At 47.2% G+C, this 19,691-nt stretch overlaps 1 protein-coding gene across 1 annotated transcript; it reads left to right on the top strand.

Annotated features, from left to right (window-relative positions):
* Positions 1–4,418: 4,418 nt before the first annotated feature.
* Positions 4,419–18,418, top strand: LOC129355557 (15-hydroxyprostaglandin dehydrogenase [NAD(+)]-like). Its single transcript, XM_055025156.1, has 7 exons — positions 4,419–4,558; positions 5,922–6,045; positions 7,282–7,388; positions 9,129–9,225; positions 15,511–15,587; positions 15,664–15,827; positions 16,688–18,418. The coding sequence occupies exons 1-7, from the start codon at positions 4,466–4,468 to the stop codon at positions 16,809–16,811; spliced, it is 786 nt and encodes a 261-aa protein (XP_054881131.1). The 5' UTR covers positions 4,419–4,465; the 3' UTR covers positions 16,812–18,418.
* The last annotated feature ends 1,273 nt before the right edge of the window (positions 18,419–19,691 follow it).

Here is a 19,691-nt window from a genome sequence, read left to right on the forward strand (position 1 = left end):
CAGAAGACGTCATGTCCTCAGAGGACGGCGTGTCTTCAGAAGACGTCATGTCCTCAGAGGACGGCGTGTCTTCAGAAGACGTCATGTCCTCAGAGGACGGCGTGTCTTCAGAAGACGTCATGTCCTCGGAGGACGGCGTGTCTTCAGAAGACGTCATGTCCTCGGAGGACGGCGTGTCTTCAGAAGACGTCATGTCCTCAGAGGACGGCGTGTCTTCAGAAGACGTCATGTCCTCAGAGGACGGCGTGTCTTCAGAAGACGTCATGTCCTCAGAGGACAGCGGGTCGTGTCTTCAGAAGACGTCATGTCCTCGGAGGACGGCGTGTCTTCAGAAGACCTCATGTCCTCAGAGGACGGCGTGTCTTCAGAAGACGTCATGTCCTCAGAGGACGGCGTGTCTTCAGAAGACGTCATGTCCTCAGAGGACGGCGTGTCTTCAGAAGACGTCATGTCCTCAGAGGACGGCGTGTCTTCAGAAGACGTCATGTCCTCAGAGGACGGTGGATCTTCAGAAGACGTCATGTCCTCAGAGGACAGCGGGTCGTGTCTTCAGAAGACGTCATGTCCTCAGAGGACGGTGGATCTTCAGAAGACGTCATGTCCTTCTGTTTGTTTATTTTAACTTTTTTTCATCGTTCGACTTTTAACATCCAAACTCAGGAAGTGACGCAGAAGATCCACAGGATGTTTTGAAGACGAGCCAAGATGGAGTCCGAGACGTACTCAGCGTCTCCCCGGTCCGGTCCAGATCTGTGATGGACCTCCAGAACCTCCGGATCTGGTTCATGGGTTCTGGTCCCGTTTCTTTCTCCTCTGTCCTCACCGGTTCCGTTCCGTCCCAAAACTTTTGCACGTTTCTGTTTGTTTCTCCTCCTTTGTGTCAAAGCTCAGCCTGAAGGAGGCGCTCACTCCAGAACCAGAACCAGAACCAGAACCCGGTCCTCAAAGGGTTTACCCTGCCATCTTAAACCTTCATTTATTTTTATCGTTTTGCAAATGATGGAAACATTTTTTGTTATTAAAGTTTAAATGATTTATGAGTTTTTAACCTGAAAATACAAAAACATTGAATCACTTTTTATTCAATTTATTTATTGAATTCAATTGAAATCAGTTTATTTATATGGTATCGATTCATAAGGAATGTTTCAACGCACTTTAATTATTTCATATTTATTTTTGTCCGAGATAAAAGATAAAATTGTAAAACTAAAAATTGCTTCAAATTCCTGACTTTGTAAAATAAAATATTTTCCGTTTGTGATTTTTTTCTTCTCAGTTAAAGTTGGAGTACTTTTAGTGATCTTCGGTTCTGGTTGCAGAACATCTGGAGGAGCAGACGGCTGGTTCTGATCCGAATCCGTGTTGGTAAACAAAACTTTTCTTTTTCTGGTTTGTTGTTTAAAAATTCAAACTGTTGTGGTTTTACCGGGTCGGACCAGAACCGCACTGCTACTCACAAACTTGGGTTTTAGAAATAAAAATCTGAAAAGTGTGGCATGTTTTTTCATCTACTCCGATTCCCCTGAACGAATCCCAAAGCAACCAAAGGCCAGCAGCAAATTGCAAACTGCTCCGCTTTGTGAAATATGAACGATGATTCAGCCTCGGGTCGCTGTCTCAGTGCTGCGTCTGTGCTGGCCTCTTCATTAACGTTTGTCGGTTGGCAAACATTGGAATTGATACACTACCGCCACCAACTGGTGTGGAGGGGAACCACAAGAATTGTATTATACAAATGTTTTAACTAGAGAGAACAATATTATCATTTTACTTTAAGTTTTCTAATAGAACAAGAATATTTCTTGAAATTGAGAAAAAAATCATTTTTTTCATAATTTTTATTAAGTGCCAAACAAAAGAAGCCAACCTGCAGCGGTCCAGGTACAGTCCAGGAAGGATCCAGGCCCGGTCCAGGCCCGATGGATCCTGCGTTTCCGTTCTGGTGGATTATCTGCGCGGCGTTGCCGTCTCAGACAGTCAAAGGTTTTGAGGTGTAAATAATTATTGTCCCTGTAAATCCAGGATAATTCCAGGCCGACGTGACGTCATGAGCAGGCAGAGACCTGCCGCTCCGGGCTGCAGGTTGAGCAACAGGACTGAAGAGGAGCTGCTGGATTCAACCTGTAATTATTATCTTGCACAGTTTAGTTAACCTTCCTCTGACAGGGACACACACACAACACACATGTCGTGTGTGTGTGTGTGTGTGTGTGTGTGTGTGTGTGTGTGTGCATGCAGAGGTGGCAGGTGGTCCATAGGGGCTCGCCGCTCTGCCTGATGTGAGGCAGTGATTCGGCAAAATCTATGAAAATAAGCAAACCTTTTTTACATCAGCCTGTTTTCATTGCTAGTGTGACTATTGAATGTATCCTGAATTATTTAATCCTGTTTCTCATTTTACATGATAATAAAGATTTTCCACCACTTTTCCCTCTTTTGATTAAAAATGTTATATTTAAGTTCTTTTTTCCTGCTATATGCTTTTGTATGCACAGTGGTGCAGTCTGAACTGTGGTGCTAGAAGGTTGTGGGTTTGATTCCTGGCCCGGTGCATGCTGGGTTCTCTGGGTTCCTCCCAGTTCACAAACAGGTTGATCAGTTTCTTTAAACTCGTGATTGTTTGTCCCTCTGACTCTGTCGCCCTGCGATGGACCGGCGACCCGTCCAGGTGATCCCCAGGGTCACCCTGGACGGGTCACCTGGACGGGTCACCTGGTTGGGTCACCCTGGACGGGTCACCTGGACGGGTCGTCCTGGTTGGGTCACCTGGACGGGTCACCTGGACAGGTCGTCCTGGTTGGGTCACCTGTATGGGTCACCTGGACGGGTCACCTGGTTGGGTCACCTGGATGGGTCACCTGGACGGGTCACCTGGACAGGTCGCCCTGGACGGGTCACCTGGACGGGTCACCTGGACGGGTCACCTGGTTGGGTCACCTGGATGGGTCACCTGGACGGGGTCACCTGGACGGGTCGCCCTGGACGGGTCACCTGGATGGGTCACCTGGACGGGTCACCTGGTCGGGTCACCTGGATGGGTCACCTGGACGGGTCTGGACAGGTCGCCCTGGACGGGTCACCTGGATGGGTCACCTGGTCGGGTCACATGGATGGGTGGTCGGGTCGGTCACCGGGTCGGGTCACCGAATGGGTCACCTGGACGGGTCACCTGGACAGGTCGTCCTGGTTGGGTCACCTGGACAGGTCGTCCTGGTTGGGTCACCTGGACAGGTCGTCCTGGATGGGTCACCTGGATGGTCACCTGGATGGGTCACCTGGTCGGGTCACCTGGTCGGGTCGCCCAGCAGCTCCACCAGGGACCAGGTAAGAAAATGGAGGGACGAGTTTCTGCTGCTGTTAAAATGTTGTTTTCTAGGTCAAAGGTCACCATGTTTATCTTCTAGATTAAATAATATGAGCTGCGATTATTCTTTCTGTTCCGGTGTTTTACTTTAGGAAATCCTCTGCTGCTTTTTAGTTTTAATATAGTTTAGACTGTTGTTGTTCTTGATTGAACTTCTAGGCCAGGTTGACCAAAATCATCGATTCAAAAAGATTTGCAAAAAAAACATGAAGTGGGAGAAAAAGTCCAATAAAAACAAAACAAAAAGACACAAAATTTTGCCTTTTTTAACTTCATAATAAACTAGGTTGCAATATTTTAATAAAAAGACTAAATAGTCCATTTTCTTTGGAAAGAAAGTGTAAATTATCGTAGATCCTCATTAAGACAAGAGGGTCCACTTTGTCAATGTTACATTTCACTTCTGAAAATAATTTATTTTATTCATTTTAAGCAGTAAAAAGTAGATGTAGGTCATTTTGTTTGAAAGTATATAGCTATGTTTAATAACGATATTAAAAGCAGATCTGAATGCATCAAAGCACCTGGATTCTGATCTCTGTTGTTACTTTAAATGGTCTGTAATCATTTTTCTGTTTAAAAAGAAAAGTCCAAAAATCTGGTGGAGTCAATTTGTCTCATCTTGAATTGGACCTGTGGCCACACAAAATCACTTCAGGGTCCACAAATGGCCCCTGGGCCAGACCTTGGACCCCCATGTTTGGTGTTTCAGTTTTGATTCAGTCAGATGTTGATGCTTTCAGTGTTTACTTTTAGCTCACCGAGAAATTATTTCAATTATGAAGAATCTGATGCTGGGGTGAAAGGGTCATTTTTCTACCATTAATTTGACAAGAAGAAAAAGGAGGAGAAACAGCAGGAGGAGAAACAGAAGGAGGAAGAGGAAGAGGAGAAACAGAAGGAGGAGGAAGAGGAAGAGGAGAAACAGAAGGAGGAGGAAGAAGAGGAGGAGAAACAGAAGGAGGAAGAGGAGGAGGAGAAACAGAAGGAGGAGGAAGAGAAAGAGAAGGAGGAGGAAGAGGAGGAGGAGAAACAGAAGGAGGAAGAGGAGAGGAACGCAGCAGCGCTCAGACCCGCAGCGCGTCGCCGGTGTCGATCATGCCTCTGTCCGGGAAAGTGGCTCTGGTGACCGGAGGAGCTCAGGGCATCGGGAGGGCAGTGGTCCAGTCTCTGCTGAAGAGCTCGGCAAAGGTTGGGTTTTGCTCCAAGGTTCGGTTCCGACTCGGGAGCCTTCACGTTCTGCTCGGTCTGCAGCTGCTTTCTGCTCACATCTAACTTTTTCCTGCTTTCAAAGCTTCTGGTCGAACTTTCTGCCGAACTGGTTCTGGTTCTGGTAAATGACGCGCAGCGCAGCTTTTAGAGAAGTCTGCATGTTTCTGCAAAGTTTCCTTCACACATGCAGAGAAACAAGATCAGAACCGGATCACCAGCAGAACTTGTGAAACCACAAGTTTGATAAAACCGAACCGGTTCTTGCTCTGCTGATGCTCCGATCCCCTCCGTCTCAGACCCGGTCCCGCGGTCCCGCTGGACCCGGTCCCGCGCGGTCCGCTGGACCCGGTCCCGCGGTCCCGCTGGACCGGTCCCGCGGTCCCGCTGGACCCGGTCCCGCGGTCCCGCTGGACCCGGTCCCGCGGTCCCGCTGGACCCGGTCCCGCGGTCCCGCTGGACCCGGTCCCGCGGTCCCGCTGGACCCGGTCCCGCGTCCCGCTGGACCCGGTCCCGCGGTCCCGCTGGACCCGGTCCCGCGGTCCCGCTGGACCCGGTTCCGGGTAATGATAATAGTAATTGCTGAAAGGAAACATCAATTTCGAAAAAAGTTTAAAAATGTATTTAAAAAATGTGTTTTTGCGCCAAGAGGAATCAAACCGGATGTATTTGGTTAAACACTTTTCCCGCCTCATTTAAATCACTGATCAACAACCGGAAGCTGCTACTGGTGAAAACCACAAAGAAGACGACAGGAAGTAGGAGGAGTATTTAGTTGTTTTTCTGGAACTGTGGCAGCTGCAGTTCATAAACTCTTCTGTAAAATGACCACAATTTCTCCAAACAAGGAGGCGGGGCTTGTCGCCCCAATGTCTCCTCTGATTGGCTGAATTATATGAACAATCTCATCTTACAGCCTCATCAGCAGCTGCCATGATTTTTAATCTCATTTCATATTTAATGGAAACACCATAATTGCATTAGCAACATATGAACAAAGATTTGTAATGGAAACACAGCAACGTTTAAATCTGATTTATTTATATAAAATAAAATACAGGTAAAGTTCACAATGTCAGCATGTTTTACTCAAGTAAAAATAAACATTAAGAAATGAATCAACTGAAAAGTATTTGGTGAAAATTACAGCAATGCTTTTGCTTCAGCCAACTGTCACTTCCTTTCGATCAAACAGACGTTTAGGTGCTTTATGTAGCTAAAAAGATATCATCATTATTTTAAAGCATTTAAAGATGGCTGTGTTGATGTAAGAGAGAGAAAATTCTCTGTTATGGGAAAATCCTAAATCAGATGCGAACCCAGCTTTTGGGTCCTGGTCCTGCAGGTGGCCGTTGTGGACCTGAACAAGACGGTGGGGGAGCAGCTCCAGGCCCAGCTGGACGCCGACTTCGGGGAGGAACGGAGCGCGTTCATCCAGTGTGACGTCACAGAAGGCGACGCTCTGAGAGGTGAGGAAGAGGAGCAAATATGATGAAGCTGCACTTCCTCTACAGGAAACAGGAAGTGATGCGGCACTGAGTCATTTCTGGGTTTCAACACTAAATTTGGCTGAACTGAAACGCTTCAGTGGTGCAGGTGTTAGCAGAGAAAAAATGGAGGTTAACCTTTAAGTCATATTTAAAACTAAAATTATTTAGTTAACCAGCTGAATATTGATCTGTGTTAGCTTAGCGCTTAGCCGTAATATTTAGAAATGAAACTATGACTGAAAACTGAACTTCATGTTGATGACAGGATGAATAACCGTCATCAGTTATTCATCCTGATTATTCATGCTGTCATACGGTAAGCCCCGAGGGTCAGACACTGTGCCGTTTGCTCCGGCCGGATCCGTCTGCAGAGGTTCCTGCGGATCGGACCCGACCCGGGAACCGGCTGCTGTCTCACAGTGGAATGCTGCAAATGTTGCTACTTGCCAGTTTTCCCACCTCAGGTTTGCCCCTGGGGCTGTTTACACAGAGCAGATAATCAACCCCTCGCTGCCAAACATCCTGTCGTTATCTGTTCCCCCTCCGGCGCCGTGTGTACCGGCGCCGCCTGAAAACTCCTCCTGGTGGGATCCGCAGCGCGTTCTGTGGAGGCCCGTTCGGTCCAGGAAGCAGAACCGCTTTACAGATGACCAGGAGTTCATCTGTAAACAGTTGATCAGTTATTAATAACTGTTTATTATGCATTAATTAAGGCTGAGAGGGAGAAAACATCCACTGGTTTCTGGCCCCAACAGTGAGACAAATTCACTTTCACCCTGGAAGTTTCAGGTCTGACCTTTGACCTCCGAACATCAGATTTTACAAGTAAAACCATAAATCATAATCAGGTCTTCAGATAAGATTTTTAGCATTATTTAATTCACCCAGTTTAGATCCAGCTGCTGCTGGAGCCTAGAGAACAAAAGTAAAACGTACAAAAACAAACAGTTTCTCCAGTCAGGATCACAAGAGAAGCCTAAATGTTACATTAGCATTAGCATCATTTAGCAAACATTAGCTGCGTCCAGCAGCGTTAGTCCAACCCGTTTGGATTGTTGTTGGTTTGCTGCCATGACTGTAACTCACTGCAGCTAAAAACTAACCAAACCAAACAATTCAAACAAAATAAATAAAATAAAACAGCTTCCAGCCCAGAGTGGCAAACATTGCCCCCCGTGCCCCTCATGCCCTCATCGTCTCTGTCTCCCTGGACAGACGCCTTCCAGAGGACGGTGGACCAGTTTGGACGCCTGGACATCGTCATCAACAACGCCGGCATCAACAACGAGAAGAACTGGGAGAAAACTATCCAGGTCAACCTGGTAAGAACCGGCAGGCGACCCGGATCACAACCTACCAACACCAGAACGATTTTACAGCAGGAGCCGAATTAGAATCAGTTTAAACGTTTAAAGGAAAACCAGAACAAACATTTAGAAACATCACATCATCTGCATAAAATGGGATTTTTGTCAACATGTCTGGAAAATAAGAGCTGATCCAGTCACAGCTAAAGGCATCAGGATGTTTCCACACATCGCAGCTCTACAGCCACGTTTAGGGACATTTAGGACCCAACAGCCAGCAGGAAGTAGGCAGGACCATCAGCCACGAGCCTTCACTCATAAAAAACACAGATATGAAAAGAGACGTAAAAATACAGCCGGTTGGGTCGAACCGGAGCTGAACAGAACCAGAAAAACAGAACCGACTGAACAAAAAGGAAACATAAAACTGTCAGAATGAAAAGTCTGAACTGGATGTTCTGGCTGGTTCTGAACTCTTTCTTCAGTTCATTTCATCATCACTAGAACCGGGTCGGACCTCTTACTGCAGTCCTGGAGGGCCGAAGTCCTGCAGCTTTTAGATGAGCCTCAGGCTTCATTATCTGGACCAGAACCAGGACCAGGAACTGGACCAGGACATGGACCTGGGTCCTTAATGACCTAATCGTTCTGTCCAGGTGGGGCAGCAGAGGCACCGGTCCTCCAGGACTGGACTTTGACACCTTGGTGCTTTCAGAACCTTTTGGTTCTGATCAATTTTTGGGAGATTCTGACAGCGTCTCGCACAGACTGGTTGGCTGAGAACCTCCTGGTCCAAAACAACCCAAAGATGTTCTGTCGGACTTTCTGTGTGTGGAGTTCAGAGAGAATCATTTGGACCGTCAGACTCATAAACCCAGAACCTGGATGAACCTCTGGGATCAGAACCAGGACCCGGCCTGCTCTTCGGTTTTCTGTAGAGGAAGTCCTCCTGTTCTGGGCTTCAGTGAAGAAGCGATAAATGAAATAATCCATTTCATCACTTCCTGTTTCAATAAAGTGTTTCCTCTTCCTGCACCGAGCCGATCAGAACCTCATCTGAAAGGATTTCACTGGAAACCTCAGAGCTCATCTGGCTCCACTGGTCCTGATCCTCGTTCCAGCTCTGTTGGCCTTCTTAAGGTCATGTCACAGCATCCACTTTGACTAGGCCACTGCAAAGCCTCCATGCTGTTTTGCAGAGGTGGGGTCTGTTTTGGATCACTTCCTGGTTCTGGTTCTGGAGGTCGCTCATTCTCCTTCAGCAGAATGACTCCCAGGAAGTGGAACATCCCTGGTCCTCATGCTGCCACCACCGTGCTTCCCTGCTGGTTTTGTTCCTTCCAGGCCGTCGCTCACTTTCTAAACGTTCAGCTTTTCCCAGATTATTTTCCAGAAGTCTGGAGGATCATCACAATGTTCTGAAAAAACTGAGAAGTGTGGAAATGGAGGCCTGACCTCTGACCTGGTTTTCTTTTCTTTGGATCCTGATTCCAGAATGTTGACCCACAGGTCAGAGGTCATCTGAGCATGCAGAATGTCTGACTTGTTTCAGTTGTGTTTTCAATAAGTTTCCGCCTTGTGTTCTGGTTGCCGATCATATCAGCAGCTCGATGTTGCTTTTGTCGTTGCTGACGGCTTCCTGAGGAAACCGCAGCCTCTGGTATCGCCTCTTATCAGAAGTGTCGCCTTTCATGACTTCCTGTCCCAATAGCGCCGACTTTAACTGCTTCTTCTTCTTCTCTGCTTTATCTGCAGACCTCAGTGATAAAGGGAACCTACTTGGCCCTGGAGCACATGAGCAAAGAGTTCGGCAAGGAAGGAGGAACCATCATCAACGTGTCCTCCATGGCAGGTAATGCTGGTACGGTGAGGGAGCCACAGATACCGGCAGGGCCCCTCCAGCGAATCCCGGGCCCCTACGGCAGACCCCGGAGGGGCCCAAGGTCTGTCAGAGGGGCCCGATTTGTTTTGCTCTCTGCGCCGTTGTAATTGTCTCTGGGTGTAAATAAAGTTTTTCTTGAATGGAGATTGCTGGGGCCTGAGAGCTGACCCCAGTGCATTGTGGGAAAGAAAATGGGCCTGAAACTAACAGCAGGGATCTTTAAACCTGATCAGTCTGTGAAAAAAGGGTCAAAGGTCAGCAGGCCGACTGCTCAGAGATAAACGCCTGCTGCTGCTCAGGCAGACATGATGAAGCTGAAATCTTCCTCCTCATCGCCACTGGGCCTCAGGACAGGAAATGTCCTAATCTGTGTTATCTGATAACTTCCTGTGTGGTCGGCGCACTGCGGCGGGTTCGACTCCCGGCCCTGATGATATTCGCCGCATGTCTTCCTCGCTCTCCTAACTCCCTCTCTGTCATATAAGGGACACTGGAGCCTGCAAAAAGCCCCCTGGAGGGGAAAAAACAAAAACTTCCTGTGTGGTCGACGTTCTGCTGCAGTTCAGATCGCTGTGACCTCTGACCCCACTGGTGTTCACTCCTCTTCAGCGCAGCAGGAAGGGTTGGATTCGACCCATAAGAGCTGCTCTTTAAAACTCACTCGTCAAGAGAAAACATGCAATTCAGGACAAAATCTGGAGTTTTCACTTTCATCCTTGGAAACAGAAACACGATTTGATAAAAAATTCTTCCAAATTTGAATCCAGATGGTTTGACTGACGTCCTCCTCTAACATTGAACCTGATTAATTTCAACATCAAGTCGTCTTCATGTCTGAACACGAACCAAACAGAGGAGTTGGTGCAGAACCGGGTCGGGTTCAGGGCTCCCACCGGCTACAGTTTCCCACTAAGGAGAGTTTTTGATCCTGAGGCGATGAAACCAGTGATGTTTCCTGCAGCAGCTCATCTAAACTCAAACTGTCTGGAAATGTCAGACTTTCCTCCAGTGTATCGTAAGCCTGGCAGGCTGCCAGGCTCCACGGCCCCCACCAGGCTGAGCGCCGTTTATCAGAAACGCTTCACAGTTGAACTCCCTCAGCGGCGCCTCTCATTCAAACCGGTTCCTCTGGAAGGTTCCAGCAGAGCCGGTTCACTGGAAGTAATGGTTCAGAATCCTGAACTTCAGGTACAGAAGAGTCACTGAGTGCATCTACTTCCTGAATGCAGAATAATCTGTGTGTGAGGTTTGCGGTTCTCATCACGCTCTCAGCCTTGGCTGTAGGAGGCACTCGCATCCCCACAGCATTAAAACCATAAAATCCTAGACGCTCTGAACATTTCACTGTCGGATCAGATTTATTCATAGATATATGCTGATAGAAGACAGGTTTATAGTTCATGCATTTGAAGCATAAGGACCAATCACAGCAGCTGGATCGCCGCCTCCTTTCACTCAAACCTGAATGAATATTTACATCAACATCCTGTGAGGAATCATGTTTCTTTCCAGAGTTTTTTTTTAATCACAGCAGGAGTTGTGTTGTGGAAAATGTATTTCAATAACAGAACTACCAGGTCATAATTCCTGTCAACTTTGGACATTTTAACACAAAAACGCGATTTTAGACATGATGGGCATCAAAACTCTGAACTCGACCAGAACCGGCTTTTACTTCAGAGGGACAGTTTGTCTTTGCAGATGATATTCAGACGGATGTGACACCTTTACCCATTTTATGCAGAGAACTGAAATGGAGGACGCTTGGGTTTCCCATGACCCAGTTTATGACAAATAGAGAAACATTTTAATTTTAGGCAACATGATTCAGCCTAACTGTAAAAATTAAAGGGACAGAAAAACTATCATTTAGTCACCACTGTAACTTTATAGTTGAAAGACTCTTAAGATTGATAGAAAATAAGGCAGAAAAAATTAAATATTAATGGCCACCTTTTCCCCAAACCAGGGCACAACGAGAAATGTCCAGTTATATCAATATATAGTAACACAGTCAGTTTGTTACTCACGACCTCCGGCAGGCCTGAAGGAAACAGCGAGGAGATGAAATCCAAAAACATGGAGAGCGTTTAAATTCCGTGGTTCTTTCCTCCCGACGGCCATTGAACGCAGCAGAACCGAGGGGCTGAAGCGGCTAGCTCACTTAGCTTAGCTCAAAGCTCGTCTCCTTCCGTCTGTCTCCTCTCGTCGATCTCGCGTCGACCAAGCTCCTCCAACTTCTCCCGAACCCCGTCCTCTCCCGTGTTTTGTCCGGTTTTCTCTCCCTGGAGTCTGTATTTCCTCACTTCTTGTCCGGTCGCCTCAGCTCCGGTCTCCACCATCACGGTTCTCCTCTCCTTCTTCCTCCCGCCTCCTCTTCTCTCAACCAATCACGAGTCACGCACCGAACGCACTGTCTCAATGACCAATCAAATGGCAAAGTCAAATAAAATACACGGCGCATCTTACGTCACGCGACTTCTTTACATAAGATGATGCGCTTAGTCGATTTCTAAATAATATCATTTTAATTACTAAGTAAGCTAATTACTTAATAATTACATTAACCCTTTATCTTATTTGGTATTAAAGTAAAGAAAAATACCAGTGTGTTTATTTCAGAACCAAAATATAAAATCCACAAAGATCACCAATATTAGGCATTAGTAAATAAACGTTTACTTTTAATATATTTGTGTCCTGTCTTGAACTTTGTAAGATTTCTATCAACCTCAACATATAGGAGCAAATTACAATAGCCTCAGTTTACCACGTGGTCACACATATTTCCTGATCAGAAAACCTGCAGCTGAAGGAAAAGAAAGCAGAACCAGAGCGACCCACTCCTCCGTCTGTAGGAACCTCTGTGACCTTTAACCCACGTGAGCGTGTCTGTGTCCCAGAATTTCCCCTGATGCTGTGGTTTCAGCAGGAGAGGATGGAAACCGGCAGTAGGATGTTTCCAGGTTTTCTGGAGCATCAGGGGTTTTTCCAGGTAGTTCCAGTCTGAGTTAACCATCAGGTGAAAAACATCCTGGATGAACCTGAACTCATCGCTTTTCATGGTTTCAGGTTCTTTCCAGCCTGGTTCAGATCCGTATCCTGACCCTCACAACCTGGAAACCTTCAGGAACATTCCTGTGACGAACACGGACGAGTCCAAACCTGGACAAATACCTGGAAGCTCAGAGCTTTAGGGAAGGAATTCATGTTTACAGAGATGTCCGTCATTGGACCCGAGTGGATGAGGCTCCTGATTTTTCCAGTCTTCCCTCAGTTCACCTGAACTCTGATCTGCCAGGTTCACAGTCAGAGGTTGTAAACTAAAGAAAAATGGTGCTGATTTGAGGTTTTACTTTCCGTCTGGTCCAAGAGGTGAGCAGCGACATTCTCCTGAAGGACTGAGAGCGACTCAACATATTCCTGAAAGCTTAAAGGCCAGATTTGCTGCTGCCTTCCTACGGCGGCGGCGGCTTGCTGCAACCCACCTGCTGACATTCATGAGCTTTTGATCCGGCCACGATAATCAGAAACAACAGAGGATCTTATCAGCACACACAAACAGCTGCTGGAGGCTGGGTGGATGTGTCCGGGTGGAAATAGTCACAGAGATGTTTCACTGAAAACAGATTTCTGTGCTGAGCTGCAGCCGTCAGCTGGAGATGATCCCAAGGAAGCCGAGGCAGTTCTGAGATGCGCTAACGCTAAAGCAACGTTCATAAAAATGTGTTCAGCTGAGGCTAAAGCGCTATCTCCACGTGACGTGTAGCATAATGCTAAAACGCTATCTCCACGTGACGTGTAGCATAATGCTAAAGCGCTATCCTGGTGTGACGTGTAGCATAAGGCTAAAGCGCTATCCTGGTGTGACGTGTAGCATAAGGCTAAAGCGCTATCCTGGTGTGACGTGTAGCATAAGGCTAAAGCGCTATCCCAATGTGACGTGTAGCATAATGCTAAAGCGCTATCCCAATGTGACGTGTAGCATAATGCTAAAGCGCTATCCCAATGTGACGTGTAGCATAATGCTAAAGCGCTATCCTGGTGTGACGTGTAGCATAATGCTAAAGCGCTATCCTGGTGTGACGTGTAGCATAAAGCTAAAGCGCTATCCCAATGTGACGTGTAGCATAATGCTAAAGCGCTATCCCAATGTGATGTGTAGCATAATGCTAAAGCGCTATCCCAATGTGACGTGTAGCATAATGCTAAAGCGCTATCCCAATGTGACGTGTAGCATAATGTTAAGCGCTATCCCAATGTGACGTGTAGCATAATGCTAAAGCGCTATCCAGGTGTGACGTGTAGCATAATGCTAAAGCGCTATCCTGGTGTGACGTGTAGCATAAGGCTAACACGCTATCCCAATGTGACGTGTAGCATAATGCTAAAGCGCTATCCCAATGTGACGTGTAGCATAATGCTAAAGCGCTATCCCAATGTGACGTGTAGCATAATGCTAAATCGTTATCCCAATGTGACGTGTAGCATAATGCTAAAGCGCTATCCCAATGTGACGTGTAGCATAATGCTAAAGCGCTATCCCAATGTGACGTGTAGCATAATGCTAAAGCGCTATCCCAATGTGACGTGTAGCATAATGCTAAAGCGCTATCCCAATGTGACGTGTAGCATAATGCTAAAGCGCTATCCCAATGTGACGTGTAGCATAATGCTAAAGCGCTATCCCAATGTGACGTGTAGCATAATGCTAAATCGTTATCCCAATGTGACGTGTAGCATAATGCTAAAGCGCTATCCCAATGTGACGTGTAGCATAATGCTAAAGCGCTATCCCAATGTGACGTGTAGCATAATGCTAAAGCGCTATCCCAATGTGACGTGTAGCATAATGCTAAAGCGCTATCCCAATGTGACGTGTAGCATAATGCTAAAGCGCTATCCCAATGTGACGTGTAGCATAATGCTAAAGCGCTATCCCAATGTGACGTGTAGCATAATGCTAAATCGTTATCCCAATGTGACGTGTAGCATAATGCTAAAGCGCTATCCCAATGTGACGTGTAGCATAATGCTAAAGCGCTATCCCAATGTGACGTGTAGCATAATGCTAAAGCGCTATCCCAATGTGACGTGTAGCATAATGCTAAAGCGCTATCCCAATGTGACGTGTAGCATAATGCTAAAGCGCTATCCCAATGTGACGTGTAGCATAATGCTAAAGCGCTATCCCAATGTGACGTGTAGCATAATGCTAAAGCGCTATCCCAATGTGACGTGTAGCATAATGCTAAATCGTTATCCCAATGTGACGTGTAGCATAATGCTAAAGCGCTATCCCAATGTGACGTGTAGCATAATGCTAAAGCGCTATCCCAATGTGACGTGTAGCATAATGCTAAAGCGCTATCCCAATGTGACGTGTAGCATAATGCTAAAGCGCTATCCCAATGTGACGTGTAGCATAATGCTAAAGCGCTATCCCAATGTGACGTGTAGCATAATGCTAAAGCGCTATCCCAATGTGACGTGTAGCATAATGCTAAATCGTTATCCCAATGTGACGTGTAGCATAATGCTAAAGCGCTATCCCAATGTGACGTGTAGCATAATGCTAAAGCGCTATCCCAATGTGACGTGTAGCATAATGCTAAAGCGCTATCCCAATGTGACGTGTAGCATAATGCTAAAGCGCTATCCCAATGTGACGTGTAGCATAATGCTAAAGCGCTATCCCGGTGTGACGTATAGCATAATGCTGCAGGAAGCACTGATCTACTTTTTCGCTTCTGATACGATATCAATATCTCAGGTTTATTATCGGCCAATTCTGAACAGATAAACATTGACTTAGAACGTTTATTTTTTAAAACAGGCAGATGGACTGAATTACATATTTATTTGATAACTGCAGCAGTAGGCGCTTAAAGACAACAACCGCTAGTCAGACATGAAAAACCAATTGAATCCATTCAGGAGAAAGAAGCTCAACTGAATCAAACAGCTGATTATCTTTCCAGATAACCCCCGGTTTCCATCCTCTCCTGCTGAAACCACAGCATCTGGCCAAACGTAAAAATAAACAGAAGCAAAGATTTCAGATGGTTCAGAAAATGAAGTTAATAATTCTAAATATAACCTAAAATAAAGCATGACACCACTCAAACATGGAGCTACACCGAATAGATCCGCCTTTATGGGTCAGAGTCTTGGTGACCTGATCTAGAAGTGTGTCGCCTGTGCAGGTGATGCGGCCTGAAGGCTCCGGCTGAATCTCTGGTTTTTCTCCTCCAGCATTCCTCCACTCCCCGCATCAGCCCGTCTACACGGCCACCAAACACGGAGTGATCGGCTTCTCCCGAGCGATGGCGGTGAGCGGAGCGCGGCGTGAGTCGGCCGTCTGCCAGCAGGTTTCAGGTCAGCAGCTGTGTGTCTGTGCCTCCGCAGGACGCCGCTGCTCAGGACGACTACGGCGTCCGCATCAACGTCCTGTGTCCCGCCTTCGTCGACACGCCGCTGCTGCACACCGTGGAGGACGAGGACAACATGGGGAAGTTCGTCAAGTTCAAGGACGACTTCAAGCACAGCATGAACAAGTTTGGGGTTCTACAGTAAGTCCAGCCGAGCCGGGTTCCGTCCTGAGTCCAGAACCCGGCATCAGATAAATGTGAATGAATCCAGATTATGTACTGGAGCTTCAGAACTCATCATCATTGGCTGCAGTCGGTTCCTCTGGTCTGCGGCTGTTTCTGGGGATTCCTGACCGTTCTTCCACATTTGTGAGGTCACACACTGATGTGGGACGAGAAGGCCTGGCTCTCAGTCTCTGCTGTGATTCATTCCAAAGGCTTTGCGGCGGGTTGAGGTCAGGACTCTGAGCCAAGCTGCCCATCGGGTCTTTCTGGACCTGATCCATAACGGGTCCACATCCAAACTGGAACCTCAGCCCACAGCATGATCCCTCCTCCACCAAACTTTACACTTGGCAACCTGGCAGCATTCAGCCTGCAGGCCCAGGGCTTCGTTTACTCACCTGATTCCCCACCTGGAGGGGTTTTGTTCACCCACGATGCCCCTAAATAAAGTCCAGAGACGGGTTCAGTCAGCCTGGAGATTCTGAGGGGTTCAGGTGACCCGGCTCGGTTCCATGAGTGAATCCGGTTCCAGTTGGGTTGGCGCCGGAGCCGCTGTGTCAGTGCAGCAGTTTCACATCCAGGATAAAAACCTGCAGCTTCAGTTCTGGTTCTGGGTCGGACCATCAGAACCATCCTGTCCGTGTTCAACCCAAACCGGCTGCAGTCGGGCCTGTTGGTGCCACCAGAGCAGAGCCGGCTCAGTGGCAGCAGGTCGAAGGGAGGTTCTGGTTCTGATGAACCCAGAGAACCTCCTAGCGCTGGAGGCGCCGGCCCGTTTCAGACTGGATCCGGGTCCGGATCCGGCGGTTCTCCTGACGTTGTGTCTCTGTTTCCAGGCCGTCGCTCATTGCTGAAGGGATGATGAGGCTCATTTCGGACCCGAGCCTGAACGGCGCCGTGATGAAGATCACCTGCGCCAAGGGAATCCACTTCCACACGTACGAACCCATGTCGGCCTGACCTCCGACCCGCAGGAACCGCGACCCGATCAGGGGTTCTGGAAGCTAAACTGGAGCCGGGTCCTCATAGAACCTCAGCTCTTTTGGTTTCAGATGATTGTTTTAGAGAAATGTTGAAGATGGTTCTGTTCTGCTTCCTGTTTGGACTCAGCAAAGCAGAACCGCTTCCTGTGGAAACCAAAAGTCTGGAATCAGCTGATTTGACCAGAACCAGAACCACATGCTGATGCGAAGAAAACGGTTCTGGCCTGGTTCAGTCATGGACAACCAAACAGCTCCTAACTGTTCAGAAATGATCCGATTGGTACCAGGTTCTGTTGATACCAACAGAACCTGGTACCAACCTCAGGGTTTCTCCCAGTTTGTGTTCACCAGTTGCATTGTGGTCCAAATCTTTGCTTCGGTTCATCGCGGTTCTGCTCAGCTCTCTGAAGGTCTCACAACATTTTCATCAGGTGAAGGCCTGGACTTTGACTAGGCCACTGCAGCACTTTGATTCTCTTCTTCTTCAGCTGTGTTTGGATCGCGGTTCTGTTCTGACCCAGTTCAGACTGAGCTTCACTTTGGACTCCAGAATAGGTTTGGTTCTGTTGGACTTCATTCATTTCTGTCTCTGAGGTCCACCAGGTCCGTTTACCAGCTCCAGAACCCGACCAGAACCCCTCGGTGTAAATTACCTTGAGAAATAATGAGCTTTGGTTAAATAGAAAAACAGGCTTTAATGGCGAAAGACGATCGAATGTTAGAAGCCAAACTTGTCATAGAAACGGATCAGAACCAGAGTTACATTCTGGACGGAACCGGGTGAGGCAAAGACTGGAGGCCTGCGGTCCGATCAGCTTCAGGCTGCCACCAGGCACACATAAACATGGCTACGTGAGCTGCAGCGTGTAAGCAGACAGAACAGTTCAGAAGAACATCTCAACTGAGAGGAGAAACCAAAGCAAACGGAACTGAAGGTCAACAGAAAACAGGAAAATTCAATCAAAGATACTTTAATGATTCCAAAGGAAATTAAATAAAAGCCTCATCGACCTCCAGGCCTGCAGGGGGCGCCGAGTGTCTACTGATGAACAGGAGCAGCTGTGTTAGCAATGCTGATTCCAGACCAAGAACTCCAGGATTATTCAGTGACGGCTGGACTCACCTGGACTCACCTGGACTCACCTGGACTCACCTGGACTCACCTGTCAGATGGCCGCCGCTGTGGGAATGAAGCCAAAGAAAGAAGAAAATCATTTTTCTGGTTGTAGATTATAGTATAATCAGCTCTTATTTATAAAATTTAACTGGGTCTATTCTGGTTCTGGTTCTGGTTCTGTCACAAATCTCCAAACCAGAGGTTTTAAAAAAAGGATCCAAAGAATTTCTGCTTTTTGTGTGAACGAGTTCAGAAAGTTTTCTGTTGCTTTAAGGCTCTGTTGCTCCAGGGCGCCTCCATGTGGCCAGTAATTATCCAGTAATTATTGTGTTTTCAGGTAAAATCATCTCATTTATGTTAGAAAAACGTTTTATGTAATATTGTCTTCATAATGTTAAATTTTTCTAACTTGAGAAATGATATTAATGTTAATATAAATAAATGCTGCTTCGCTGCTGCTTCCTGTCTGACATGGTTCTGAGGTTCTGAGGTCCGGGCCGTCAGACGGTTCTGAGGTTCTGAGGTCCGGGCCGTGAGACGGTTCTGAGGTTCTGAGGTCCGGGCCGTCAGACGGTTCTGAGGTTCTGTGGTCCGGGTCGTGAGACGGTTCTGCCGGATCCACATGAGGGATTTTATCGTCCAAGCTGAAAGCAGCATGGAGGAAACGGCGTCAAAGCGCCGTGGAAACGCCAGCGCAGCTTTGTCTCACAGGTTGGATCCTCCAGCGCCTGAAATCTGAACTGCAACTTGGATTCGCCGACTTCCTGCCTCAGAACATTTAGATCCAGTCGATGCTGCGCCACAAATTCAGCCATGAAACCAAGAAATGAGCAGCAGGAAGTTCATCCTGCTGATCCAGCCTCTGCTCTGGTGGAGCAGCGGTTCAGCTGTGGAGGCTGTCGCAGGTTCGATTCCTGGCCTGCTGACCTTTGCCCCATGTCTTCGCCCTGCTGTCAATTCAGTATCAAAGAAAGGCCAATAAAACCTTAAACCTGGACGAATCCTGTCAGCCTGCAGTTGCAGATCGAACCAGAGCTGATCTGAAACATTATTTTAAAAAGCCTCAGAGAATCAGAACCAAATAAAATCTGAAAGCTGATTCTTTAGTCTGGAACAAACTTAGAGAAAACTGCTGAAACTGATTCCTGGTGTGAGGACAGATCAGATTGTTCTCCATCCAGGGAAAAGCAGCCGGATGAGGCGTGTTGCCTTCAGGGTCCTCTGGTTTGCTGCACTTTCACCCAGACGGAGGGTTTTAAACGCGACGCTTCCCTTCCAGCATTTCCTCCTGGCTGAAGGCTGCAGGAGAACATGAGAGCAGCAGAAACTGTTCACACGGTCCAGTGGAAACCAGATCTGACCGCCTCACTCGGTTCTACTGGGACTAAAGCCGCAACTTGCTGCAGCTTTAGCTGCGGCGTTTCGCTGCAGCGAGCAAACGATCAGAACTGAACAGTGCAGTTCCCCTCCTGGCCTGATGGGGCGTTGCACCAACAACCACTGAAGGAAACCAGGGAACTTTGGGCCGAACTTTAATATCTGCCATTAATACTGATGTTAAGATGAATTTACCAATATTTGACTTTATCAGTGTTGATTAATCATCAGAATCGATTGATCTGATGATTACATAATTGCTTATTCAACAGATCTAAACTGAATCTGACTTTAAGACTTTGAAAAGTTCTTGTTTGATAAGATTATCTCAGATTATGCCAGTTCATCCTGGATTATTCTGGA

Source organism: Poeciliopsis prolifica, unplaced genomic scaffold (assembly GCF_027474105.1).
Source record: "Poeciliopsis prolifica strain line A6 unplaced genomic scaffold, Auburn_PproV2 SCAFFOLD138, whole genome shotgun sequence".
NCBI classification, from domain to species: domain Eukaryota; kingdom Metazoa; phylum Chordata; class Actinopteri; order Cyprinodontiformes; family Poeciliidae; genus Poeciliopsis; species Poeciliopsis prolifica.

Coding starts and splice junctions, on each gene's coding strand:
- LOC129355557 (XM_055025156.1), top strand. CDS start 4,466: ATGCCTCTGTCCGGGAAAGTGGCTCTGGTGACCGGAGGAGCTCAGGGC. Junction 6,046..7,281: donor AGAAGGCGACGCTCTGAGAG/GTGAGGAAGAGG, acceptor CTCCCTGGACAG/ACGCCTTCCAGAGGACGGTG. Junction 7,389..9,128: donor AAACTATCCAGGTCAACCTG/GTAAGAACCGGC, acceptor CTTTATCTGCAG/ACCTCAGTGATAAAGGGAAC.